Source organism: Aquarana catesbeiana, linkage group LG13 (genome assembly GCF_042186555.1).
Source record: "Aquarana catesbeiana isolate 2022-GZ linkage group LG13, ASM4218655v1, whole genome shotgun sequence".
NCBI lineage: Eukaryota > Metazoa > Chordata > Amphibia > Anura > Ranidae > Aquarana > Aquarana catesbeiana.
The window spans coordinates 194242275-194266034 of NC_133336.1; the positions used below are offsets into that span (position 1 = coordinate 194242275).

Consider the following 23760-nt stretch of genomic DNA (forward strand, 5'->3'; position numbering starts at 1 on the left):
TTCCCTCAGTGTCTTCTAACTGTGTGGGAATAGGACTGACTGTTGGAGGAGACAGATCGTTGTTCCTACTTAGTAGGAACAAACAATATGTCTCCACTGACAGAACAGGGATGTTGGCTCTCGTGCACGCGATCACGTGTGGCAGGTGGCGAACGCGCCCGCTGGCCATGCGCATCTGGTCCCCCGCCGTGCAGCAGGTACGTGCATGCCCTTTGGTGGCTCCTTAAGGGAAAGCCGTACCCGTATGGGGTTTTGCCCAGGAGAGCCATTGTGCCGCAGTATATTTGCGTGAGCTGGTCGGGAACCGGTTAAAATATATAAAGGAAAAACTTTTGTGTATAGATATAAAAAACATTATAAATACATTTTTTCCCTTTTTATCAGTGATCACATTCCCTCTGTTCTCAGCTGCATGGGGGGGGGGGGGAGAAGCAGCAGTACACTCAGCTTCCCAGTGAAAGGCTGTGCGGGGGGGGGGGGGTGCATGTCAAGATAAGTCTGATCATTGGAGGAGAGCAGGCTAAGTTCCCAGCATAGCTAGAAAACTGACCATGCTGTGCTCTCATGCTTAGTGTGGTCAGTTATTAATAGGAAAGCAGGGGGATTGGCAGGAACACCAGGAATTTCACACACATGAAGCAATACAAAGAGAGTAGGATACTTTCTCATATAAGTACATGGTACAGCAGGGACATATCAGGAATATGAAATGTTGGGGTAACAAACACTTTAAATGATTCATATCTACAGTCAAATTTTAATATTACACAAAGATAACATGAGTCAATACAAAATACAGTTTTCAAATGATGATTTAATTTAATAAAATAGAAGTATGGTTTTTTTTTTCTAGAACCATACTTACCTAGGTGGATACAGCATCTGTCCCCTGCGACACTGAGAACCGAGTGATCAAACACCGCCGATCTCTCAGTTCTCACAGCTCCATGAGCAGAGAGCTGTTGTCAGTCACCCGCTCTCTGCTCTGCCTCCTCCTCGCTCACTGGAGTGCTGGGCTGTGGAGGGGACAGGAGCAGCTGGCTCAGGCACTCAGTTTCTATCATTTTACTACAGTGATTGATTGATCAATTTGATTGATTGATTGAATGATATTAAATAAAGACTCACCTGTGTGTCCCAGGATTGTGGCTGTAAAATAAGACAAAAACTGTTAAATGTCTGAAATACAAACTGCAGTCTATGCAAAAAATGTGATATTGTGTCTAGGAGAAGAACAATTCAATATATATATATATATAAATATAAGATGTATTAATAATTTTGAATGAATAAGAATTGATGTGCCATATGGTAATATTAAAGATCCAGACATAAGATTTTTTCCAATGATAAAATGTTTGGAAAACCAACACACTTTGGGGGTTGTATCTCCACCTCCTTCATCAGGGCTTGAAATAATGATACATTGTAATAGTGTATATGGAGGTAAGAATCGGTTTATAGTTGTATATTGTTAGTGTGAATTTGCACAGCTATCCTTCAGCAGCCGGTTTAAGCATTCTTTCATAGCCTGATAAAGGGGGAGGAGATACAGACCCCAAACCTTATTATCTAAATTAGCTACCAACAGATTGTTGTAGAAAATCAAACTAACAATACACAACTATAAACCAATTTTAGTGCATATAGACTGTTACAATGTATCATTCTTTCAAGCTCTGATGAAGGGTATACAGCCCCCAAAACTCTTTGGCTTGACAAACATTTCATCATTGGAATAAACTTGTATTTGGACTTTAATAATGCTGTGTGGTACTGCAGTTCTTAAAGTGATTGTAAAAGGTAGATGGTTTTTTATCCTTAATACATTTCTGCATTAAGGTAAAAAAACCTTCTGTGTTCAAACCCCCCCCCAATCTCACCTGAGCCAGATCTTGATGTAGCCCTGTGCCCAAGAGCAGCAGCTCTCCCTTACCTCTCTCTTCATTGGTCAAGGAGGCAGCAGTGGAAGCCATTGGCTCCTGCTGCTGTCAATCACAGCATTAGAGGAAGGGGTGGGCAGGGCTGAGCCATACTGTATGAGTGTCAATGGACACACAGAGACTGGCTTGGGATCGAGCCCGTACCAGTGCCCCCATAGCAAGCAGCTTTATTTATGGGCACTCGGAAGAGGGGAGGAGCACCAGCAGGGGACCCCAGAAGAGGAGGATCGGGGCGGCTCTGTGCAAAACCAATTTGCAGAGCAGGTAAGTATAACATAATATATATACATATATTGTTTAAAAAAAAAATCTACCTTTACAATCACTTTAATCACTCATCCTTACCACAAACTAAGGTCATCGTGGAAGCCATAAAGTGTGAAGAAACCGCCAACCCAACACTCAGATTCTTTATACAGTGGGTATAGAAAGTAATCACATTTTGTTGCTTTGTAGCCTGAAATGAAAACAGACACCATTTTTGTTTTAGCCAGCTGTATTTACTCAGTGCACCTTATAACATCCAAGTAAAAGATATAACATCAACATTTAAAAAAAACAAAAACAGAATTACTGAGTTGGCAAAAGAATCACCCCCTCCTAAAAATGACTCAATCACCTTCTCAATGGCACACAAAGCCATTTGACGGTCAACTATGATCAGCTGTGGTCATTTTGATTAGCTCAGCATGAAGAGAGCTTTCCTGGAGTATTCCTGCAACTGAAGCAAACAATCAACTATGGGTGGCAAGGCACTGTCACTGGGATCTCCGGGATAAAATTGTGAACAGGCACAAGTCAGGAGATGGATACAAAAAAAATCAAAGGCTTTATCAATGCCTAGAAGCACAGTGACGTCAATTATTAAGAAGCAGTACAACACAGACCCTCCCTAGATAAGGACGTCGCTCCAAACTGGATGAAAGAGCCAGGAGGAAACTGTTCAGAGAGGCCACCAAGAGGTCTACAGCAACTCTGAAGCAGTTGCAGGAATTTATGACATTGTGTGCATGTGACAACAATACCACAAATTCTCCACTAATGTGGCTTACAGTTAGGGATGAGCCAAACACTCCCCTGTTCGGTTCGCACCAGAACATGCGAAGAGGAAAAAAGTTCGCTCTAACACGCGAACACCGTTAAAGTCTATGGGACACGAACATGAATAATCAAAAGTGCTAATTTTAAAGGCTTATATTCAAGTTATTGTCATAAAAAGTGTCTGGGGACCTGGGTCCTGCCCCAGGGGACAAGGATCAATGCAAAAAAAAGTTTTAAAAACGGACGTTTTTTCAGGAGCAGTGATTTTAATAATGCTTAAAGTCAAACAATAAAAGTGTAATATCCCTTTAAATTTCGTACCTGGGGGGTGTCTATAGTATGCCTGTAATGGGGCGCATGTTTCCCGTGTTTAGAACAGTCTGACAGCAAAATGACATTTCGAAGGAAAAAAACCCATTTAAAATTACCCGTGGCTATTGCATTGCCGGGAAGATGAAGAGAAGAGCGGGAGCCTCCCCCCATGCCATGGGTGCGGAGCGGCCCAAGGAGAAGAAGATAGAAGACGCCGCGGAGGAGATGCTGGACGAGAACGCCGGAGGAAGAACCAGAAGAACCAGAAGAAGAAGAAGATGAAGGAAGATAGCAGAAAGAAGAAGCATTTAAATAAAGGAATTGTCAAAAACTGTCTCTTGTCATTTTTAACATTTTTGACAGTTTTTTAGTGAAATGGTAGGGGTAAGTACCCCCTTACCATTTCACACGGGGGGGCGGGATATGGGGGTCCCCTTGTTAAAGGGGGCTTCCAGATTCCGATAAGCCCCCCGCCCGCAGACCCCCACAACCACCGGCCAGGGTTGTGGGGATGAGGCCCTTGTCCTCATCAACATGGGGACAAGGTGTTTTGGGGGGCTACCCCAAAGCACCCTCCCATTGTTGAGGGCATGTGGCCTGATACGGTTCAGGAGGGGGGGGCCGCACTTTTGTCCCCCCCTCTTTTCCTGCGGCCTGCCAGGTTGTGTGCTCGGATAAGGGTCTGGTATGGATTTTTGGGGGGACCCCACGCCGTTTTTTTTTGGCACAGGGTTTCCCTTAAAATCCATACCAGACCTGAAGGGTCTGGTATGGAATTTAGGGGGAACCCCACGTCATTTTTTTTTTAAATTTTGGCCGGGGTTCCCCTTAATATCCATACCATACCTGAAGGGCCTGGTATGGAATTTAGGGGGACTCCCACGTCATTTTTTTTTTTTTTAATTTTGGTTCGGGGTTTCCCTGTGGGGAATTCCTATGCCGTTTTTATCAATGAACTTCTATGTGTATTGCCGGCAATGCAATAGCCGCGGGTAATTTTAAATGGGTTTTTTTCCTTCGAAATGTCATTTTGCTGTCAGACTGTTCTAAACACGGGAAACATGCGCCCCTTTACAGGCATACTATAGACACCCCCCAGGTACGAAATTTAAAGGGATATTACACTTTTATTGTTTCATTTTAAGCATTATTAAAATCACTGCTCCTGAAAAAACGTCCGTTTTTAAAACTTTTTTTTGCATTGATCCATGTCCCCTGGGGCAGGACCCGGGTCCCCAAACACTTTTTATGACAATAACCTGCATATAAGCCTTTAAAATTAGCACTTTTGATTTCTCCCATAGACTTTTAAAGGGTGTTCTGCGGCATTCGAATTTGCCGCGAACACCCCAAATTGTTCGCTGTTCGGCAAACATGCGAACAGCCAATGTTCGAGTCGAACATGAGTTCGACTCGAACTCGAAGCTCATCCCTACTTACAGTATATGGGAAGGTACAAGAAAAAAGCCGCTCCTCAAGAAAGACCACATGCAGTCACCACTGAGCTTTGTCAAAATGCATCTTGGAGATTCTGAGGCCACATGGAAAAGGGTGTTGGTGTGGTCAGATGAGACTAAAATTTAATTATTTGGCCTCAACACCATGTCTGCCAGAAATCCAATACAGCTCACCATCCAAATACCACCATTTATAATATCCTGTTATGAGGGTGTTTCTCTACAACAGGGACTGGAGCACTTGTCAGGATAGAAGGAAAAATGAATGGGGCAAAATACCGTCAAATTCTTGAGAAAACAATCTGCTGCCCTCTGCCAGAAAGTTATCAATGGGAAAAAGGTTTACCTTCCAACATGAAAATGACCCAAAGCACACAGCAACAATGACTATGCAGTGGTTGAAGGAGAAAAAAGGTGAATGTCCTTGTATGTCCTAGTCAGAGCTCAGATTTAAATCCCATTGAAAATCTGTGGAATGACTTGAAGACTGGAGTCCACAAAAGGTCACCATCACATGTAACTGAACATGAGCAGTTCTGCAAAGAAGAGTGGGCAAATATTGCGAAGTCTAGATGTGCAAAGTTAGTAGAGACAAATCCCAACAGACTAAAAGCTGGAATTAAAGCAAAAGGTGGTCCAACAAAATACTGACATAGGGGGTGATCCTTTATCCAACTCAGTAATTGTTTTTGATTTTTTTTTTTTTTTTAAATCTGACATGTTGGTGTTATATCTTTCACTTGGATGTTATAAATTGCACTGAGTAAATACAGCCGGATGAAACAAAAATTGTGTCTGTCTTCATTGTTGGCTGCAAAGCAACAAAAGGTGATTATTTTAAAGGGGGGTGATTATTTTCTATACCCACTGTACCTACACTTTACTGCTACACTTTGTGATAATAATAACAAGGATACAAATCAATCACACAAAGAATCCTCAGAATTCCGGCACCTTCTATCCACTTTTCTAAGTAATAAAAATGTTGTCTTGGTTTTTACTAGAAATGTTTTTGTTGCCTCGTATGAGGTGATTTATCAGCAAAAAAAAACAAAACTTTGAGGACAAGTTTTTAGGGTGCACCCCCTTCTTCAAGGTCCATACTGGTATTAGTACGGCTTGGACCTTGAAGGGAACACACCCCAAAAGCTTGTCCTGAAAATTAGTATTTTAGTGAAAATAAAAAAGTATCACGGACAATACTCAACTGTTGTTGTCTCGCAGCATTTTCAAGTAATAAGTTCATCTTTTTTGCAGTTCTTTTGAAAATAGATACTAGTTAACTGTTCATTGATTAAGTAACTAGAATAAGTAACAACATCTGGTAGATATGGAAACAAATAGGTAAATTGGTAGATAATTTAATAAATTGACAATAATCAAATCACATACTTACAGATGAAGACTATCAGAGCTGTGGACCGGACCGTCATTTCAGCTTTGTGGTTCAGTATTAAGAGTGTAAAAAGAACGAGGACTTTAATAAGTGTTTGGTTTTCCGGGACACCTGGAGGGTTCATATTATTAACACCCACAAAGAAGATTAAAGAAGCTAACAACATAACTAAAAATAAAAAAACAGGAAATAAGCAAGTGACATGTTGTAGAGATGTTCTCTCTCTAAAGCTTAACTTCGTTAAAAAAAAAGCTTTACCCCGGATCCCTGCATACTTAGATGTGTGTGTTTTAATCATCAACCATGTGAGTTGCTAAATGTTGTACCTTCATTAAATGTAACCATATTGCTACACTTGGAGGCGCCCCTCCACTCTTTTATGTGATTTGACGCTACTTGTATATCGAGACATGGCTCGTTTATCAAGTCAAAATTTATAAAAAAAATAGTAAATGGTGGGTGGTATGTCCTAATAGAAACGGCACCTCATCCCTGAATAGTATTATATAGAAGGGGCAAATGGAATGGGATTATTACGGTGCCATGAATGGAATTGGAACACATTTATTATAAAATTATATTTTTATTAGTATATAAATTTAAAAAGTATACACAATTAATACATACACATTCTGAACAGGTGGTTTCAATACAAACAATAATCTTAATATTGACCAACACCAGAGATGATAAAAGGTAGAGAGTGTCAATTCATCCCAACTAGTTTAACCAATACAATGGCTTCATCAGGGGAATAAACAGTTAATACAAACGAGTAAAAAAACACATGCCAAGCTCCCGGGACCCAGAATGAGTACCATCAAACAAACGGGGACAGTAGTCGAACCCAACTCTGTAGTTGGCTACAGGGGGCCCAGAAGGTGCCTAGAAGGACCTGATTGCACATATAAAAAGCATAGGGAAATGCGCTGAGTAGATAAAGATACGGTAATTGAATGGGTAAATCAAGAGATATCCGTAGTGGCCTAGGAAACTAGCAAAAACAAAGGCCAATATTCACTTGCCGTTGGGTATGCGCTGCGGTTCGGCTGTGTTCCATCACATAACATCCCCTGGATCCATCTGGAGACTTGGCTTACTTTGAGGGGTTCCCTTGTTCAGTTTTTCTGACGGCTAGACCCTAAATGCACTGTGCAACCTAATAGCAATATTGGCCTTTGTTTTTGCTAGTTTCCTAGGCCACTACGGATATCTCTTGATTTACCCATTCAATTACCGTATCTTTATCTACTCAGCGCATTTCCCTATGCTTTTTATATGTGCAATCAGGTCCTTCTAGGCACCTTCTGGGCCCCCTGTAGCCAACTACAGGGTTGTGTTCGACTACTGTCCCCGTTTGTTTGATGTACTCATTCTGGGTCCCGGGAGCTTGGCATGTGTTTTTTTACTCGTTTGTATTAACTGTTTATTCCCCTGATGAAGCCAATGTATTGGCGAAACTAGTTGGGATGAATTGACACTCGACTACCTTTTATCATCTCTGGTGTCGGTCAATATTAAGATTATTGTTTGTATTAAAACCACCTGTTCAGAATGTGTATGTATTAATTGTGTATACTTTTTACATTTATATACTAATAAAAATATAATTTTATAATAAATGTGTTCCAATTCCATTCATGGCACCGTAATAATCCCATTCCCTTTGCCCCTTCTATATATTATAGAAAAAATGTTCCTTGTCTTGCAAAACACTCTCCAGACCAAGTTACTCTCAATCCAAGGTTTTACTGGATTTGATTGCCAACTGCTATGGATGGATTACATCCCACCCTCCCCATCCCTCCGTTTCTTCCAAATTTCCACTTTTTTTTTAATTTACTTCATTTTAGACACCTTTTCATGTCCTTTCCAAATTAAAAATTAACATGGGTTATACTTGTTTAGATGTTCTTTTTATACAACTCTCAACCTCAACCGTGTTTAATTTTTCGGCCTATTTTACTATTTTATATTCTGTAATATTATATGCAAAACTTTGATATGTCAAAATATTTGTTATGCGAATATATTGTATACTGAAGACCACACTTTCACATAAATATGCTTTTTGGGGTTTGTTATACTGCCTATGTGTTTGCTACCTTTGCTATTTTATTTTTTGACACAGTACAGATTCTTTACTTATTATTATATTGAAGACCAGTTTACAATTACTCTCAATCTCATTTATTGAGACATGTTAATTTTCCTTACCGATTGTAATGCTAATTTTACAATTTCTTTATCATTTGAATGTAACCCTGTCAAAATTATAATAAAAATTGTATTAAACAAAAAAAAAAAAAAAAACATTTGCTAAATTAAAAAAAAAAGGCATAAATTCATTTGTAAATGAATGCAGTGCTTTGTACCAGAAACTATTTTTTAGTGTCACTATAAACTGGAGAAATGGTTGAATAACAGCAAAACTTTTATTTAAAGTAAAACTTTTATAAAAACCTACCACTGGTCAAAGTAGAAATAATCAGAATTTTTTGTTTTATTGTTTTTTTTGCGTTTTTTTTTAGTTTTTTGTGTAGAAAATAAATACAATGCCAAGCAATATTACTAAATAAAAGCCTCATTCATGGTTCCCTCAATGAACTGTAGCTCCCCAGTCCCGACGGCACTCATGCAGCCCCAGACCATGACACTCCCACCACCATGCTTGACTGTAGGCAAGACACACTTGTCTTTGTACTCCTCACCAGGTTGCTGCTACACACACTTGACACCATCTGAACCAAATAAGTTTATCTTGGTCTCATCAGACCACAGGACATGGTTCCAGTAATCCATGTCCTTAGTCTGCTTGTCTTCAGCAAACTGTTTGCAGGCTTTCTTGTGCATCTTCTTTAGAAGAAGCTTCCTTCTGGCATGACAGCCATGCAGACCAATTTAATGCAGTGTGTGGAGTATGGTCTGAGCACTGACAGGCTGACCCCCCACCCCTTCAACCTCTGCAGCAATACTGGCAGCACTCATACGTCTATTTCTCAAAGACAACCTCTGGATATGACGCTGAGCATGTGCACCCAACGTCTTGGTCGACCATGGCGAGGCCTGTTCTGAGTGGAACCTGTTCTGTTAAAACTCTGTATGGTCTTGGCCACCATGTTGAAGCTCAGTTTCAGGGTCTTAGCAAACTTCTTATAGCCTAGGCCATCTTTATATAGAGCAACAATTCTTTTTTTCAGATCTTTAGAGAGTTCTTTGCCCTTTTAAGCGGCATAGCAGACGCGCATGCGCCCGCTGCACTGTGCGAGTGCTAATGCTCCTGACCGCCGGCCACATGCGATCACGGGCACGAGAGGCAGAACAGGGACGTGTGTGTGTAAACACGCAAATTCCTGTTCTGTGAGGAGAGGAGAGACCGATCGTGAGTTCCTAATAGCTAGGAACAATGATCTGTCATCTCCTATAGTCAGTCCCCTCCCCCTACAGTTAGAACACACAGTCAGGGAACACAGTTAACCCCTTGATCGCTCCCTAGTGTTAACCCCTTCCCTGCCAGTGACATTTGCACAGTAATCAGTGCATTTTTATAGCACTGATCGCTGTATAGTTGTCAATAGTCCCAAAATAGTGTCAAAATTGTCCAATCTGTCCGCCATAATGTCGCAGCCCCGATAAAAATCACAGATCGCCGCCATTATTAGTAAATAAAAAAAAATAATAATAAAAATGACATAAATCTATCCCCTATTTTGTAGACACTATAACTTTTACGCAAACCAATATACGCTTATTGCGATTTTTATTACCAAAAATATGTAGAAGAATACATATCAGCCTAAACTGAGAAAAAAACTTTACTTTAAAAAAAAAAAAAAAAATGGGATATTTATTATAGCAATAAGTACAAAATATTGTGTTTTTTTTCAAAATTGTCGCTCTTTTTTCTGTTTATAGCGCAAAAAAAAAAAAAAAAACCTAGAGATTAGACGTCAATTTTTTTTGGGTACAACGTCGCACGACCGCGCAATTTTCAGACGCAGTGCCATATCGCAAAAAATGGCTTGGTGTGCTTTTAACCTTAAAGCTGGTGGTATATTTGTGATCTGTTCCCGGAATAAATAATATTCACCTTTTATCTTAATAAAGATGAAGTGACTTCTCTTCCTCACTTTGCCATTCGAAGATCTCACATCACAGGAATAATTCCCAGAATCCTCCAGCTGGGCGGACTGGACACCATATTGATTGGATGAATGGAATTCCTGAACATTCTCCCCATCTTTGTAGAAAGCAAACTGCAGTTCTGCCCTCTGTCTGTGCGGACTGAGAATGAAACAGTTCAGGATCATGTGATCTCCTTCTGTCATTGGACATCGAATTGCCATGATTGTTGGATTTACAAAAAGTTCTGCAGAGAAGGAAATCCCGGAGGAAAAATATAAATGCTCAAAGTACAAATACAAGAGGTGAGATACCAGCATACTATGGGACTTCTAACCCCGGGTGATGTGACTATACAGAGCAACAAGAGTGAATTAGTGTTATGGCTTAGAATAGAGGTTTTATTAGGTTAGTATTAGGCATAGGGTGCAATTTTCTAGGGATTGCACGCTGAGGTTAAATATTAAGGCATGGTAAGGCTAAGGGCTCTTTCACACGGGCAATCTTATCAGGTCCACCTGTCAGTCGGACACCCACCTAACTATTGGTTTTATATCAGGCTCACTAAGAAAAAATTGAGGTGGACTTCATCCTCTTCTGTTTGGGTGGAGCAGATCGGAGGTGCCTGAGTCTAAACGGACAGTTACTCCTGGCGACCCATAAAGCACAGTGTGATCTGTCCATTTCCACTCTGTGTAAACTAAGCTGACACTCTGCTCTGATCAGCAGGGGATCAGTGGACAGATAACCTGCTGATCAGAACAGAAGCTGCCCGTGTGAAAGGGGCCTTCAGCATATCGAAACCCTAAAACAAAGATTTGTTGAGATGTGTGCTATGTGTCTCTCATATTCCCCGATGAAGCAATTTGGCAAAATGCGTCGGCACACGAGGATTGTTCTCTCAGCACTCAATTTAATTTTCTCCATTGTATAACTCTTTAGCACATTTGGTTTTATTTATTTTTGCTACTTTTTAACTCTTTCAATTGAATAAAATGTATACTTTAACAATATCATAACTCCCTTTTTCTGGCCTGCACAGTCCGATATCTAGTCGCTTCTTTTCCTTTTTATAAACCCTAAAACAAAACATAATATATTGCAGATTACCAGTTCTTAGATGTAGTAGTTGCATTCCTTTTCTTTTTCAAGCTTTTCTATCATTTTTTTTTTCACCTTCTAATTCTGCCAATAATACACTTCGTTTTTATAAGGGGACAATGCTAATTTAATGTACTGTATGTATGGAGGAGCAGCGTTGTCACCCGTTGTCAGGTTTAGCTGTGACACTGTCCTTTGCGAAAGCATGCCGGACATTGCATCTAGCAGTCTTCTCCCTTGTAAGCCCTGGGGGTGTAAAAGTACTCACACTGTCCCTTGAATCCTGCTGCTTTTGGATAAGACTGCTGTTCAGGCCTCCTGCTGTCCAGGACTTCCCATGCTAGACAGGGTGTCTCCTAGAAGAGACTAATGGGTAGTGGAGATCCCTCTCTTCAGCTTCTCTGCTACCACAGCTCCAACCTGGAGGCAGAGCCCCCCAGCCCCAGGGTCTCCTCACAGACTCCACAACACAACCTTAGCACTCCATCTTCCATCCAACAACAACTCAACTCACTGGCCAGGCTCCACAATATTTATGGGCTGACTCAACAACCCTGCCAGGCCTCCTGCCTAGGGATTGGTCATATTTCCATGAATATGCAGATCAGCACCTCTTCGCCTCCACCCACTAGCCTCCAGAAACTTCTGGTAGTTTCCGGAACCGGGGGGGGGTACCAGAGGCCTAACCTGTAGAGCCCTCCAGTCTGACCTACAGTAACCTCAGTCCAATTACCCAAACTCACTCAACTACTGTGAGTCAGAATACATTTTCCTCACAATCAAACTGTACACTAGAGGGTGCTACACATAGAAGGAAGGTGTGGTATAGTTCACAGAAGATAGCTTGGAAAGTTGTTTGAGATTTCCATTCAATGCACAGGAAGGTAACTGGATTTCTATCAGAACCATCAGGTATTTTTTCATACTTACAATGTACTTTAAGCTGAAGGTTAAGTATGGCAATTTTTACATCGTTATGTTTGTTCAGCTTGGAGTGATCTCCACTAACTTCTGGGTTCTGTGCCAAGCAGTTGCACTGCTGCTTAGTGAACACAGGGAGTTGTCCATTTAGCACAGATGCATTTTATCACGGAATGCACAGCATTCTCTGATTAGATATGCTGAAGATCATAGTGTCACTGCCCAACTACCTCCTCCCAGGGAACTCTTTGCATTTATTGAGAAAATGCAATTTTCTCTGAATAGCACCCGTACTAAGTGGACAACCTCCTGTGCTCACAATGCAGCAGGGCAGCTGCTATGGGACACAGAAGTTAGCAGGGATCACTGTAATAGGGGTGGCTACCACAAGGATTTTCAGCTTCCACGTGTAGGCAGCTGTGGTGCAGTGTAGCCTAGCTGGCTGCAAGAGGTAGTGGGTTAACACGTGTATATTCTCACTTCCAGCCTCTTCGATATGTTTACTATGTATATATGTGTACTAGGTTCAGAGCTGTTTGGCCTCTATATTGTCTCCAGCACCATTTTGGAGAAGCCTGGTGTCCTGATAGGACAAACAAATCCAGAGAGGTGTGGTTGGCCATTTTTGGGTGGATATCTTATATAGGAAAACCCAGCCACGTTTAGTTCAGTTCACATGTGTGCATAAGACAGGGAAAGAGATACCGCTTGTCAGGGAGAGTTAGGAGAAGATAGGGAGAGTGTTCCGGCCTTTGAGGGATAGCTCAGGGTTCCTCCAGAGTTCTGTACCAACAATCCTGGTCGGATGAAAGACTCCCCATTGCGGATAAAAAATCCGGTGTCCTCGCTGTGAGGGAAGGGCAAGTGTATCAGATGCCTATATCCATCTGCTGAAGGAATACTGCTGTTACCGGGTAATGTGTGTGAATATCAGCCTCTGCTGATACGCATTGTGTGCTTGGGTTTATACTGTGTCAGTCAGTGGAAAGTGCCTATAGTGCCGATGAATACAACTACCGCTTACATCAGAAGTGACTGTGCTGTGTATCTGTGCCTCCATGCTTGGAGTGAAACTACTGGCATTACTGCTGTAAATACTCTTTCTACTACCGTCTCTCAGGTAATAAACGTTGCCTGGTTTATAAAGTAAGTGTGATTCCCTCTGTGAAGCCGCTACACCCTACACCCGCTTACATTTTGGCATAGACGGCAGGATGTCTGAACCATCATCCCCAAGCAGGGGAGTGGCTAGAGGGTCAATCATGGTACCATACGGAGCGGCTTTGGCCCTGATTCCAAAATTTAATGGCACAAATATTCCCCTGACAGACTGGGTGGAGAGATTGGACAGTTCGGTCCGCTTGTTCAAAATACTCACAGCACACTTTGCAGATTTGGCGGTTAATGGGCTAGAAGTAGAAGCCGCCGGGCTGTGATGGTTCTGCCTGAGAAGGAAAGGGATAGCAGAACAACTATTGTGGGCCACCTAGAAAGCCTGTATGGCGAGAGTACCTCCATAGCCGAACTCGGGAAGAGTTTCTATTGTCGGGAGCAGCACAACCGAGAGACTATCCCTCAATTTGCAGTGGCCTTACAGGAAATCTGGTGCCGGTTGGATGAGAAAATGGCCCCCGCCGGAACTGGGGTCCCTATCCCCGATCAGCTTATCCGGGACCAGTTCCTCACTGGTGTATGGTCCTCTTCATTAAAGAGAGCCTTAAGGGATCGAGTGAGGGCTGATGGTACGGTGAAATTCGCTGCTATCCTACAAGAGGCCATTGAGAGGGAACAGGAAGAGCTGGACCATGAACGGGTTGGTGCCAGAAGCCAGGTTACACTCACTCATGGAGCCAGGTGGCCAGTGGAGCAGGAGGAAGCGACTGCCCCATGTCCTGCCACTGCCTCGAATGCAGGGATGCCCTTGATGGAAAAGGTAGTACGAGACCTAGTTGATATGGTCGCCTCCCTCAGGCAAGAGGTGGCAGCTCTGCGGAGCGGGTCCGAACAACCCCGGGTGGCGACCAACCCACTCCGGAGGGACCCCAATATTGACCGAAAATGCTGACAGTGTGGACGGCTAGGCCACGTCACAAGGAATTGTGCGAGACGGGGAGCCCAGAACGTACAAAACCATCCTTTAAACTAGAGATTCCTGTGGCGGAGGGGCGTCCCACAGGAAATGTTTGTTCACTGCGTCAATGTGATCCTGCAATGATTTCTGGGTGCTCAGTGGTGACAGTGATGTTCAACGGACAGCCTGCCAGATGTCTGGTGGACACTGGATCAGAAGTCACCACTATGGACTATTTGTTCTACCAGCAACATTTTGGGCTGACCCCAAATCTAGACCCCTCCTGGTTGAGGCTGAAAGCTGATAACAACCTACCAATTCCAGTAGTAGGGGTCACTTGGATGTCCATGAAAGTTTATGAGCAAACCCTCCCTAGGGTCGGGGTTGTGGTGACCCGAAAGTCCTCCTTACCAGAAATTCCAGTGGTGTTGGGTATGAACGCCCTAAAAGAACTGGACTTAACTCGCCTTCTGCGGGAGGCGTCAACGCAAGTATCCGGGCAGTCAGAACCACAACTGCAGAATCTGATCAACGTTTGTTGGAGGGGGTATAATAACCCGATGACGGGCAGGGGGACGGATGACCCCCACCTTCTCTATGTGTTTATGACTCTGCTTCTGAACAGTCCAACAAGCGTTGATCAGATTCTGCAGTTGCGGGAGGCGTCAACGCAAGTATCTGGGCAGTCAGAACCACAACTGCAGAATCTGATCAACGCTTGTTGGACTGTTCAGAAGCAGAATCATAAACACATAGAGAAGGTGGGGGTCATCCGTCTCCCTGCCGGTCATCAGGTTATTATACCCCCACGTCAAGAGTTGGTGTGCCCCCTTCCTCTGGTAGCTAGAAGACACGCAAGAGGGGCCACTGCAATGGTCGAATCACAATGCAACCTGGAAACCAAAGGTGAATGGTTGGTAGCCAGAACTCTGTCTGTTGTCCAGCAGGGACAAGTGTTGGTGCAACTGGTTGACTTGGGGTCCACCCCAATACAAGTGCCCACGGACGTGGCCATTGCAGATTTGTATACAGTACCCAAAAGCTGCATTACTGATCCTTGCCCTGTGGTGGAGGCCACCTGTGCTGCTTTGCAGACGGCTCTACCTGATTCAGCAGAGACCCAGCTCCCGAAATTGTTAAAACAATTGGCACTTCCGATGCAGGGGATGACCCCGGAACAAAGCAACAAGCTCCAGCAACTAGTTCACAGACATTTGATGGCATTCTCTCAAGGCCCTGAAGATTACGGCTGCACTAATGCTTTGTGCTTTGGATCATTCTATCCACACTGGAGACACGGCTCCTATTCGGGAAAGGTATCATAATATACCCCCGGCTCTTTGCCAAGAGGCCAAAGACTTATTACGTGGCATGCTGCAAGGGGGGGGTGATATGAGAGAGTCGTAGTCCCTGGGCTGCGCCCATAGTTCTTATGTGGAAAAAGGATGGAAACTTACGTTTTTGTGTGGACTATCGCAGATTGAATGCTTGTACCCATCGGGATGCTTACCCTTTGCCCCGGGTCGAAGAATCCCTAATGGCCTTGCCATCATACAGGTCCTGCAGAAGGACTATATTAAGGTAAGATATTTTTCTTTTATTAGCATCACATGTTCTTTTATGTAATCTTTGATAATGTGATGTATTTCTTGCTTCAAACACTACTTACTATCATTGCAATATAGTGTGAATGTCCCCTTTTTATCCTCACACATGCTGGAATTTTTTCCTGTTATTTTTTGTCATGCATGTATATTTTCCTTCAATAACCTTCCCAGCATGAAGTGATGGGAACATATCCACCTAGTCTACTCATTTGGAATGTATTTTGTTTGAGTGTATTTAGTGTGCTGCTAATGAGCAATTATCTAGATTTCACAACCCCCCCACCCCCCCCACCTAAACTCACTCCAAATAGTGTGCTGCTAATGAGCAATTATCTAGATTTCACAACCCCCCCACCCCCCCCCCCCACCTAAACTCACTCCAAATAGTGTGCTGCTAATGAGCAATTATCTAGATTTCACAACCCCCCCACCTAAACTCACTCCAAATAGTGTGCTGCTAATGAGCAATTATCTAGATTTCACAACCCCCCCACCCCCCCCCCCCACCTAAACTCACTCCAAATAGTGTGCTGCTAATGAGCAATTATCTAGATTTCACAACCCCCCCACCCCCCCCCCCCCCACCTAAACTCACTCCAAATAGTGTGCTGCTAATGAGCAATTATCTAGATTTCACAACCCCCCCACCCCCCCCCACCTAAACTCACTCCAAATAGTGTGCTGCTAATGAGCAATTATCTAGATTTCACAACCCCCCCACCCCCCCCCCCCACCTAAACTCACTCCAAATAGTGTGCTGCTAATGAGCAATTATCTAGATTTCACAACCCCCCCACCCCCACCCTCGTTAAAATTTGCTTGAATGTTCTGTGGTGTTGATTTGTCTAAAGCAAATATATGTTGCACTTTGCAAAATGCATGTGCACTCTACAAGTGCATTTGTTCCAGTGCTTTAGTAAATGAGCAGAAGCTCTGCTGATTTCCATCATCAAATCATATGCAAGCCTCAAAGTGTTTTCATTAATTGCCCTTGCATGTGATTGTGTACTCCTTGCAACATGAATGCCTTTTTACATTACCTCATTTACTGTAAGCTGGTTAGCAACTGCACCTGCAGAGTGCGACAACTGCAGTCTTGTAGCCTTTTTAGTCCCTAAATTCCTGCGTGTCCTAAAAGTAATTTTTTTTAGGGATTTCACAACCCCCTAAAATGTAATCAATGTTCCATCAGAGGGGGTGAGCAATCTGATAAGTGTGCCTTTCCATATTAGTTATTCCAGAACAATTAAATTATTGAATGTTATACTGATGCTGGGGAATAATGTTTTTAATTGTCTAATTTTCTTGCAATGTTAGCTTCCAAATTAATTGATTTTGGTTTTCTTGTTTGATTTCCCAGTTTCCTTCAACGCCACAGGAATGGCAGACTGTGGCATCCCATTTTGCCAGCCGTTGGGACTTTCCCAATTGTGGAGGGGCTATAGATGGGAAACATGTCCACATTGTGTCACCACCCCATTCGGGGTCATATTATTTTAATTATAAGGGGTTCCACAGTATTGTTTTAATGGCGGTGGTGTCGGCACACTATGATTTTTTATATGTGGACGTGGGGAAGAATGGCCGGATGTCGGATGGAGGAGTATTTGCCCAGACGGAGTTCTGCCAGCGTCTCCAGAGTGGTGGCCTGGGATTGCCACCTGATGAGGATAACGTGGAAGGACTCCCCTTTGTCTTCATTGCCGATGAAGCCTTTGCTCTCAGCAAGCACCTCATGAGGCCATTCCCCCAAAGAACCCTCACCCCGGAGAGGAGGGTTTTTAATTACCGGCTGGCCAGAGCTAGAAGAGTGGTTGAGAATGCGTTTGGAATTCTGGCCAGCCGGTTCCGCCTGTTTCAAACAGCCATTAATTTGGCGGAATACAAACTTAATTTTATCATTTTATCGTGCTGCATTCTGCACAACTTTTTAAATAAGCATTCTCCAAATTATATAGGCACAGTTGGGCCTGAGGCCGGACAAATAGAAGCCAACCTTACAGGCCTGGATACTGTCCGTACTGGCTTGGCCCCCCAAAGTGCCCGTCAAGTTAGACAGCAATATGTTAATTATTTTATGGGTAGGGGGGCCATTGCAATGGGCCAGGATATATAATTTTTGACAATAAAAAAATTATTGATGAAATCTTGCATTATATTTATTGCTTGCCTTTCTTTTGGGCTGTCTCCTAGGTTATGGTCGAGCAGTTGTAGTGCCAACTGTATTGTAATTTTAAATGTCTAAATAAGCTCCATTGCCACTGTAAACAACTTTTTTACAATTATAACTAAAATGATACTGAGCCTTGAAATAACAAACCACACATTTATTTAATTCCTATAAGGAGATGTTTTTATTAATGGTTGTTATGCATTCAGTTCTGCATTTAGTATAAAATGTTCATAGACAAAAATAGAATGATATCTTAATAATGTAGCAAAATATAATTATATCTAAATATTTATACCTAATCCACAAAAAATATTTTTGGCTTTTTGATTTTCACAAACAGGCTTATTTTTTTGTTTTGGGAAAATCAAGTTTTGTTTTGTTTTTTTTTTTTTTTAAAGCAATTTTTTTGTTTATGTTTTTTTTTTTTATCAAGTTATTTTTGTTTTTATTATTTTTTTTTAATAAAGTTTGTATATTATTTTTTTTGGTTTTTTAAAATCAAGTTTTTTAATTTTTTTTGGTTTTTTAAAATCAAGTTTTTTAATTTTTTTGGTTTTTTAAAATCAAGTTTTTTAATTTTTTTTGGTTTTTTAAAATCAAGTTTTTTAATTTTTTTTTTGGTTTTTTAAAATCAAGTTTTTTAATTTTTTTTGGTTTTTTAAAATCAAGTTTTTTAATTTTTTTGGTTTTTTAAAATCAAGTTTTTTAATTTTTTTTGGTTTTTTAAAATCAAGTTTTTTAATTTTTTTTGGTTTTTTAAAATCAAGTTTTTTAATTTTTTTTGGTTTTTTAAAATCAAGTTTTTTAATTTTTTTTGGTTTTTTAAAATCAAGTTTTTTAATTTTTTTTGGTTTTTTAAAATCAAGTTTTTTAATTTTTTTTGGTTTTTTAAAATCAAGTTTTTTAATTTTTTTGTTTTTTAAAATCAATTTTTTGATTTTTTTGGTTTTTTAAAATCAATTTTTTTTTTTTTTTTGTGTTTTTTTGAAAATCAAGTTTTATTTTTTTGTGGATTTTTGAGGTATTTACGAGAAACAGCCCTCCTTTTTTACATTAGGTTAAACAGCCATTTATGTTCTGCCAAAAAAAAAAAAGAGAAGGCCCAGAATGGGGTCAGCAAAACAGGAAATGAAGGACATGATTGATGTTTTGGGGTTTAAAAAAGGGCATTTAGATTCGACCCAAAACATCAATCATGTCCTTCATTTCCTGCTGCATACGATCCAGCCGATTCCGCATTTCATCCATGTCTTTATTCCAGGCCATTATTTGACCAATTAGCCGTTGGGCACTTTCAGAGGTGAAATAGTCACTTCTTGTTGTTGTACCTAAAGTGGAATGAAACCAAAAAATGTCTTTAGAAATATGCACACATACATAGTTTACCTTACCATAAATAAAGCTGTTGTCTCAGACACTGACCTGGTGGGGTGCCCATGTAGCCTAATTCCTCCACATCCTCGGGGGTGGCACTGTTGCTTGAATGAAGCACAACCAGATCCCCTAAAATAGAGTAGACAAATTACATTAAACAAAAGGCAGCCATGCATAGATTAACGTAAGCTGGTGTGTCAGACACTCACCTGGTGGGGTGCCCATGTCGCCCACCTCTCCTTCCTCCACATCCTCAATGGGACTTGGGCTTATTTCCCAATCATGTTTTGCTTGGGGTGGACTGTCTTCTGGTTGTTGGCTGAGTGATTTTTCCCCTATGTGAAACAAAAAATTATTAATCTAATTAGCACACAGATATTTTAGTACATAGTAATTTTCCAACATTTGTAATGAAGTGGTTTGTGTAGAGTTCCTATTTTACCTCAATATTTAAAATTAGAAAGACATATCGGATAGATAGATATCAATATCTCAAAATATAGTTAATAATCTTTTGATCTCTCTCTATATCTGGAACAAAATCTCTAAATATCTAACTAAATGTAAAGCCAAAAAATTAAGATAACTTCAAATCTTCAAAAAGAATGTTTTACATTTCTATATCTATCTATCTACCTATCTCTATATTTCTCTCTCTCTATATATTTCTCTCTCTCTCTCTCTCTCTCTATATCTCTATATCTATATCTATATATATCTCTCAATATATATATATATCTCTCTCTCTCTCTATAGTTATATATATATATAGTTTTATATATATATATATATATATATATATATATATATATATATATATATATATATATATATATATCTCTATAGATATATCTCTAGATATATATATATCGATCTATCTATAGATATGTAACGAGGTTTATTAAAAGATCGTTTAAAACGATGAACAAAAAATCGGATAGGAAGGAAAAGCACATGGAGCAGTATACAAGGTAATAAACACAAGAGAAAAACACGACAAGTACTTACTTTTTTTAAGAACTTTCCGGATACGTCGGTATTGATCCGGCTCCCTGAGTTTCAGGTCAGACCATCTTTTTCTCAGTTGATCTTTGGAGCGCTGGACCCCAAAAGATGCCTGCAAAGTCTCCACGACCTTCGCCATTATTTTGGCCTTGCGCAAATTTGGCCGTGCGTACGGCCCATAATTGCCATCATAGTCGTCTTTGTGAAGAATGGCCACCATCTCCACCATCTCTTTAAAACTCATATTAGAGGCCTTAAATCTAGGCCTCATAGATTTCGCTGACGTTCCAGCCTCCGGGCTGTCTCCACTACCTGAGGTCGTCAACATTTCAGGTGTCTCCGCCATTCTTTAACTCCACTACGCGCCGTAACAAAAAATGGGCGGAGAACATGAGTTAAAATCGAACGTCAGGGGCGGGCGACGCAGGCGGAGTTTCACACATGCGTAGTGTATAAAGAGGGGCCTTGCGCACGTGTCGTACGTACGTTCTGTGCGTCGAATTAGGGGGCGGAGAACATGAGTTAATTTCGAACGTCAGGGGCGGGCGACGCAGGCGGAGTTTCACACATGCGTAGTGTATAAAGAGCCTTGCGCACGTGTCGTACGTACGTTCTGTGCGTCGAATTAGGGGGCGGAGAACATGAGTTAATTTCGAACGTCAGGGGCGGGCGACGCAGGCGGAGTTTCACACATGCGTAGTGTATAAAGAGCCTTGCGCACGTGTCGTACGTACGTTCTGTGGTAGGTGATAGTGAACCTGGACGTTACAAAACGAAGGTAATTTTAGATATATATTTTTTTTTTTGGTTTTTATGGTCATGACTTTGTAGCAAGCGGCCTATATGGCTTGATAGATTGATGAGGCCTACATAGGGAGAAGATGATGAGGGGTTAGCCGAAACCTATAATAAAAGTGTTTTTTGTCTTGTGACTTCATCTTTTCCAGATATAATGAATCCCCTATTTAAGGATCCAGAGTTCCTTACATCTTTTATTTCCAAATATCGAGAGATGAGGAATTTGTGGGAGGTGAAACACCCTCAGTATTATGCTAAGCATGTGAGGAAGTCAACGCTGGAGAGACTTCTGGCCTTTGTCCAGGCGACCATCCCGGAAGCAACAATGGAGACATTGCTCAAGAAAATTGGGGTCTTGAGGAACATGTATAAGAGGGAGCATAAGAAGATCCAGGAATCAAGGAGATCAGGAGCATCAGCAGATGATGTTTATGTACCCAGGCTGTGGTACTATAATCAACTCCGTTTTCTGGATGACCAGAATGAAGCCAGGCCATCACTTTCAACCCTTCCCTCCACCCTTCCCTCCACCCCAGCAGAGGCTGATGAGGAGCAAGCTGGGTCTTCCATCCTGGATGAACCAGATATGACCATCTGGAGTCAGGTAAATTATTTTAACAAATATTTACTGTACTAATATTAATGATGTTAACTGGATGTTATAATTGTCTAAAATAATTTGGCACTCAAAATTGTGTATACATATCAATTGACAGTAGTGGCTAAATATGTTTGGCACCTGCTTGAAATAATTATGGTGTCTGATTAGACTCTTTTATTAAAGAGAAGTATTCACATTGAATTTGCTATTCATGAGAAGCAAACTGTGTGTCATTGATGAACCCAAAAAAATATACTCAAACTATTGTCCTTTTTTTATACACAGGATGAGTCCATCCAGGAGGAATGTGGGGAAAGTGGCAGGCAGGAGGAGACCAGGCCCATGGACAGCCTGGAGGAGACCGGATTCACCATCATCCTGGAGGAGGCTGGGCCCAGTGTCAGGCAGGAGGTGGCTGCTCCCAGTGAGGTGGCTGCTCCCAGTGAGGTGGCTGGGCCAAGTGAGGTGGCTGGGCCAAGTGAGGTGGCTGGGCCCAGTAGGAGCCTGACCGAATCCCAAGTGCCTCCCCTCCACCTTCCCAAAAAAAGGGCCAGGAAGGGGATGGTCACACAGGACGCATCCCTGCGCCTCATGCAAGAGGCCACCCGTTTTTTAACGAGCCCCCCCGAAGCGGAAGAATCCTATGGCTGCTACTTAGCCAGCAGGCTTCTTCAGATGGATTGGGAGCAGCGCCTCATTTGTGAGCGCCTATTTGGGGAAACAATCCATAAGGGGCTGCAGGGCACGCTAACACAAAACACCCAACTACATGAGGCAGCCCCCCCTCCTCCTCCTCCTCCTCCTCCTCCTCCTGCCACAACTGAAACACCAGAGCCACAGCCTCAAAAGAAGGCTACAGGGAAGGCTGCAGGGCAGCGTGGAGGAAAGGCTGCAGGGAAGAGAAGAAAATGATGACCTGGGTTCAGTCTGGTCTGACAGAAGACGCAGGCTGTTGTAGGACCACAGTCTGGGGACATCTAGATCATCTGCTGGTGCTGTTGATCTCTGGGATTCTTGGACCAGATTGTGCTCCCTCTTATATGGACTCCGCAAGATCCCAATTTTCTGGAACACCGACTTTTTCCAGCGTTGACTTCCTCTTTATTTTATTTTGACCATGAATAAATGGATCTTTTTTGAGTTTAGCAAAAGACTTTATGTGTTTTCTTTGAAATCATTGATTTTACACACAATGTTAAATTAACAAGGGACAACAATCTCATTGAGTTTGAAAAAAAACACACCAAAAATACATTACTAATGTTAATAATGTTCAAGTGGTAAGTCTTGAAAATCAAAAAATTTACGTAACCAAAAACGGTGCTTTGGGTTAACTTTATCTAAAAACTAAAAAATAATCACTATAAAAAAAAAAATTAATAATGGGTTCTTTGTGTTAACTTTACAAACCTAAAAAAAAAAAAAAAAAAAAAAAAGGGGAAAAAGTATTATTAGTATGGAAACATTGTTTTTAAAATGCATACTATATCATTCATGAGATCAAAGAGAAAAAGAATCCAGAAATCAGTTTGGGAGAACTCTGATTATGAACAGCAAAACACCTTCGTTCTTTAGAGCCTTCGTAAAGAAGAAATAAAATGCGCTGCATTCAACGATCACAGATTTTGCAGCGTGATGAATGTGCTACCTACAATACGAACACTAGTTTTACTAGACCGAGTGCTTCCGTTTAGTTTTTGCTTATGAGCATGCGTCGTTTTTTTGTCCGTCGGACTAGCATACAGACGAGCGGACTTCGGGGTCCGTCGTAGTTACGACGTAAAGATTTGAAGCATGCTTCAAATCTAAAGTCCGTCGGATTTGAGGCTAAAAAAGTC

The 23760-nt window shown here is 41.6% G+C and overlaps 1 protein-coding gene across 1 annotated transcript in view; it reads right to left on the reverse strand.

Annotated features, from left to right (window-relative positions):
- The window catches only part of LOC141116645 (uncharacterized), a 133892-nt gene that overhangs the window by 52247 nt on the left and 57885 nt on the right, over positions 1-23760 (reverse strand). Inside the window, exons 6-8 of the mRNA XM_073609037.1 lie at positions 10240-10518; positions 6150-6317; positions 1129-1149 (exon numbers count right to left, since the gene is read on the reverse strand). Coding sequence (XP_073465138.1) covers positions 1129-1149; positions 6150-6317; positions 10240-10518 — 468 coding nt within the window. The remainder of the gene's footprint in view (positions 1-1128; positions 1150-6149; positions 6318-10239; positions 10519-23760) is intronic.